A 5,927-nucleotide genomic window follows, 5' to 3' on the forward strand; every position below is an offset into this window, starting at 1 on the left:
GTATCTACATCATTCTTATAAACATTAAAAATATAAAAAAACTTCTAAATTTTAAGATTATAAGAAAATATTAGACTATCTAGCTAGAATGATGATCTTCTAAATATTTCATAGCTTATCAAAGTATTTTTAAATGTAAGGCATGTCTTCCAAAGGTGTACCTTTTCATGGTTGAATATGTAGGTGTGGGGAGGGAAATCTTACATAGGGAAAACTTAAGAAGCACAAATACCAAGGCCTCTCGTGAGCATACTTCATTTGATCCATGAAAAAATAGATGGTTAAACCTACTTATCCATTGCCTCATTACATGGAAAGGCTCATCTTTGATTTTCACTAGGTTGAACTAGTTTGGAGACCTCCTAGAAGCACTCAAATTCTTTCAATCATCATCCATAATGTAGTAGAATAATTTATTATCTAGAATATGGATTTCCAACATATACTACTAGTTCTACATATATGGAAAGAAAGGAACTATTAAATATTTTAGGACAAAGCCAAGCGATGAGAAACTTTTATCAATAAAGTGCATATAGCAATTTTTGAGATAATCAAAATAGCCACTTGATAGAAGGTGGGAAAGTAAAAGTCCCTCTTGAATTGGGATACTATTATAAGGAATTCATAGTCTATATTAAAAAAATATTTCCCATTTAAGAGGTTGTTGCAATTGAACATCTCAAGGTCAAGAGAAAACACGACTTTTGAGTCCTTCACCATAAGGTTTCTTGAAGATGAATTTTGATAGAGTTACATGAGAAAATATGGGAAAATAAGAGTAGGTTATGTAGTTAGTGATCATTGTATATAATCTTCATAACAATAGATTCAATAAAATTATTAAAAAAAATTGATAAGGTAAAACAAGTTTTAAAGAGGTCCTGAAACTCTTTACATCAAAATGTTGCCAACAAAAGGAGCAAACTAGAACCAATAGCCAACCATCAGCAACAGCAAAAAAAATAGACAAAAAACAATGAACAAGACAAGGGTATGGACCTGAACCAACCTACTGTAATTCCTTAACAATCGTAGCAGCTTGAGGGACCCTTCGCCTTAACAAACACCTCTTTACCTTGATCAAAAACATGACCGACAACCTCCACCTCCTCCCAGTACTCTCCTTTGATATCTTACATTTCTTTTGTTTCTCACCTACCATGAGGATATGAGCTTTGTCATTAAGGATGCGGAGGCCCATGGCACTATTTGGGACATTTTTTTTGCTGACATAGTAAGTTGCTAACAATGAGCTAGTAGAATTGATTATCACGCTAACTATTTTGATGGTCATTTATAAAGTGTTTTAAATATTATTTTAAAATTGGGATTCTCTCATCTTAATTAGTGTATTTAGAAGTGCTAAATTTCAAAGCTTGAAGATTAGTAATATCATTTCATATGTCTAATTGAACTTAAAAGATTATGATGAAGTACTATATCAACATTATTATAGATAATTGAACATTCCCACAAATCACCTTTCAAACTAGACTATCAATAGAAATAAGGAGTGCATAATCTCAAGTAAGATCAATGATTTGCCAAGCCTCTTACATGCCCATGCAATTGTGCATAGATATCTTCCATAGCTAATGGGTGATTCATTGGTACAAGCCAATGTAGAAACTTGAGGTGGTAAATAATATCATCATTGGATGGCATCACCTTACATCTTCATACAAGTTTTATCCTATCATCATTATCACACTAGGTATCATCATTATTGCACTAGATTTCACTTCACAACCTATCTAATCATTTCATTTTAGAAGTCTCCCACAAACCAACTAAAATTGAAATGTTCTCAAGACTTCATTCTTCACTATGCTTCTTGATGGATTCATCTCTATGCTAAATAAAAAAATTCCATGGAACCTTTCTTTCTTTCACTCTCTAAAGAGAAATAACTTGTAGAGAACTAATACATAACATTTATGTCATTATCATCTTTTATTCTAAATCAAAACAAATTATTAAGGCCATCAGAGAAGTCATTGACATTGATTACATGGAAATGGACCACATAACATAGGTAAATTTAAGAGTTTCCTCTTATTTATTGATAACTATTTTTAGGATCACAGTCTACTGAATACAGGTTGTGACTGGGTGAATTATTCATAAAGAGAAGAATTTCATCTAAGTTTCTTCTCATGGTTGTTTCTGCAAACTAGCATTTATTTGAAAGATGCTTTCTAGTAATTGGGGTCAATTTCAAAGTTGTTCCATCCTTGTCTTGTGAGAGGTTTCAGGGTGTAAAATTAGGGAATTTCCTTATGAACTCCAGTGAAGCTCTCACAGCATTCTTAGCTGCAAGGGGTCCAAATTCATGTATTGAATTCTCACCCTCCTGTGCTCCAGCCAAGTCAGACAAACCTCTGAAAACAATGACTTTTAATTTATTTGACAGGCTGGTCTGCAAATATCCAAAAGAAAAAAACTACACTTTATTACCCACCAAAATAATACTGCAGAAACAAACTATCTATTTGAGCAAACTGCTAAACAAGCATTATTGATCAAGTACCTTTCATGGAGAATCTAATGACAGTAATTAATTAGCAATAAACTTACCATAACCACTGCTGCACTCTCTTCATCAACAGAGGAAACATTAAAGTGGCTTACAAGAAACTCCCTGTAAGAACCATTATCTACAAAAATATTTGCAGATGATGCCTTCTGCCCAAAGACAATGTTAGCTGGCCTTGGAAGACAAAAAGTTTTGTTCAAGCAGGATACCAATTTGAAACCCTGTATACACAAGCACATAATCCACATTTTAGGACAAAAGAAAATGATCATAGAGAATCATTATTATAAAAAAATCTCAAACTAAAACCCTAAACCCCAGAGAATCGGAGTTTTTCAAAGCTGCACACCCAGAGGTCAAGCATTGGCCTTTAAGAGTAGAGAAAAGTTAGCATGCTAGGCAATCAGATTCAGAAACATTTGTTAAAGGAGATATGGGGCTTACATTAAGAAATTTGCTTGCATTTTCAAACCATTCCTGACTTGTTTCAGCCCAGAATAAGTCCTCTGGTATATTGGGTGTCCCATTTTCCTTGTAAAAGTCCTCTGGGTCATAGGAAATCTTTCCCAAGAGATTAGTTTTATTTCCTTGGGGAACATTGTAGTCTCCCACATCCAAGTGCCCCACATTATTTGTCTCCTCCTTTCCATTGGCTTTCTGATAAGAGCAGAGGAGTGAAAAATATTTACAAACACAATAAACAGAGCATGGTCTATAAAGAATCAAATGCCCCCAGTAATCTATATACCATACCAAGGATGCATACAAAATAATAACATCATAAAATATTAGATGCAATTAGTGATACAGGATTTCCACAATTCATAATTTGATTTATTTCTTGATTTTTGAATTAGATTCTAATAGTTTTTAATCAACGTTTTGGATGGCATCATGCAATCCATCATCAAGATGCTAGAAAGTTAAGAGACGTAGAATGATTAGTTGCAAACTAGACCCACACTTAAATAAAAGAGATACAAAATGACTCATTTCCATTGGATTCATATTTTTAAATAGTTTAGGCTTCTACTCAGGCTTATACTCATAGATTGTAATTAACCCTTTCTTTTTCTTCTTTTTATCTATTTTGACACCTGCTTTGGACCTTGTGCCACTTCTCCTCTCCTCTCTTCTATTTAAGTGTTGGTCTAGTCTGCAACTAATCATTTTAGGCCTCTTAGCTCTCTAGTATTCTGACGATAGATCATAAGGTGAAATTTGGAACCTTGATTCAAAAATTATTATACAATTTAACTTAAAAACGAAACATCAAAATCTATTACACAATCTATTTCAATAATCATACTGAATGGAGTTAAATAAGTTGATTTGCTTATTAAAAATGAAAAAAGGTAGTCCATAATGTTGTGGTTTACCAGCCAATGCCATAATCCTGTGTGAGCCACATACTTCGGCACTGTGACATCTCCTACTGAAAGGGAGGAGTTTGCGTTGCCAGCAATGCCAAAGTGTACGACACCTACTATGTTAAACAGATCTGCTAACATCTGGGTTGTCACCCCTGCATTCAACTGTTAAGCAAATGGAATTACCAATCATTTAGCAAGCCCATCAGAATAGATATATCCTAATTTAAGTCAAGAACAATTTAATGACACCAACAATAAAAAGAGTTAAAAACTAGTGTGACCAGAGTTGGGAAAATAATTTTAAGACTTCTAAAGTAAATTAATAAATTCCAACAAAATAATTATTGGAACGATGCATTACAAGTCCTACGCCGCATCGCACATAAACAATCTTCTTGTTGTATATTGTTCCAATGCGAAATGTCCTACCTGCACCAATTCCAGTCAATACAAATATCATCAATTCAGTTGCACGATCAAAGAAAATAATATATGAACCACCCAACTGCACAAACGAATAAAATCAATACAAATGTAAACAATTTAATCTTTCAACTTTTTTTTCTCAAAACCACATATGAAAACTTAGTTGTCATACATCAATACAATTAAAGATGTGATATTTTCAGTCAATTTTAAATGAGTTGGAAAGTTTATGGTAAAAATTGTATGAAAGTTTTTAATCGATATTTTAAAACACTCATCATATTTTAATAAAGAAAATCTTATAAATTATTTCAAAATTATTTGAAGCTGTTGGAATTGAAGTCATTGTGATTTGATGGTTTTCTCGATATATCTTTAAATTTATTTATGTTGTCTTCCAATGTTGAACTGGTTTGTGAACATTGTCAGTCATTTCTTCAACTTTTTGATACTTCTTGTCATTCTATATTGAATGTTAAGTTTCATTGTTGTATTTTAATTTAACTCTTAATCACCAATCAAATCAAAATGAATAAGAACAATTAAAAAATAAAATTTCTATAATTCATATTAATAATTTATAATTCTATGATGAAACATAAAATTTGATCTCAAACAATGATAATAAAAAATTTACACAATAAAATTCATAAATCTATTATAAACAAAAACAATCCAACTACCCAATAAAATTAATCACTATAACCATTCCCCAAATCAAAATAATCAATACAGATATGAATAACCCAATGGGCCAAATCAAGTTTAAAATCAGTACAAATATGAACAATGCTATAATCAAGTAAATACAAATGCTAACAAACAAACTGCCCAAATCACATAAAATCAAAAATAATATGAACTACATAATTTCTCAGATCAAAAAAATGAAAAGAGGTAATAATGTAATTGTTTTTCGATTAGATAGTGTAGAGAATTTTTTCATTCACATTTGGAAACATATTCAATGATCTATCATCAAGATGAATTATCGTCATCCTCATAATAGATCAGAACTGTGATCCAAAATATTGATGAAGTGAAAAAACAATTGCATTATTCACTATGAATTATGAAAACCTGATATCTTTAAAAAAATGAGGTACCAGATAAATCTACAGAAGGGTATTTAGAATGGGGTTTGAGGAGTCCTGCAGCAAAGAAAGCCTTCTCTTCTGGTGGGTAAACAGTGAGCACAGCAATCCTTGGGCCTTCCCTGTTGATCTGACGAATTATTCTCAAAGCATGTTTGTTTGCAGGAATAGCTGCAACAACATTTGAAAACAACACTACTAATAATACTGCCACATTTGTGAATGCTGGGTTCATCTTGGCTGGTAATTATATTTCTGAGAATGTATTGTCTATGTAGCACTCTGGATACACATTTGAGCGTTTTTATGTGAAATGTGTTATAGATAGACTCCAAGAATGAATGCAGATAAAAGCAGAGCCCTCTGAAATCGGATAGATAGCTAGCAGCCCTATTATAGTCATTTGTTATTAATTAGAATTTTTTATTTTTTATTTTTTATTAATATTAAAATTGACTGACAAGGTGATGCAAATCTAAGTCACTGAAAGGAGAA

General features: G+C 32.1%; 1 protein-coding gene across 1 annotated transcript; it reads right to left on the reverse strand.

The window, feature by feature from the left end:
• Positions 1-2,254: 2,254 nt before the first annotated feature.
• Positions 2,255-5,667, reverse strand: LOC131033179 (bark storage protein A-like). The gene is made up of 6 exons (XM_057964324.1): positions 5,445-5,667; positions 4,274-4,341; positions 3,919-4,074; positions 2,984-3,196; positions 2,581-2,760; positions 2,255-2,422 (listed from the first exon to the last, which is right to left on the reverse strand). Exons 1-6 carry the CDS (start codon positions 5,665-5,667, stop codon positions 2,255-2,257), a joined length of 1,008 nt encoding a protein of 335 aa, XP_057820307.1.
• Positions 5,668-5,927: the final 260 nt, after the last annotated feature.

The sequence above is a fragment of the Cryptomeria japonica genome, chromosome 6, assembly GCF_030272615.1.
Source record: "Cryptomeria japonica chromosome 6, Sugi_1.0, whole genome shotgun sequence".
Taxonomy (NCBI): Eukaryota; Viridiplantae; Streptophyta; class Pinopsida; order Cupressales; family Cupressaceae; genus Cryptomeria; species Cryptomeria japonica.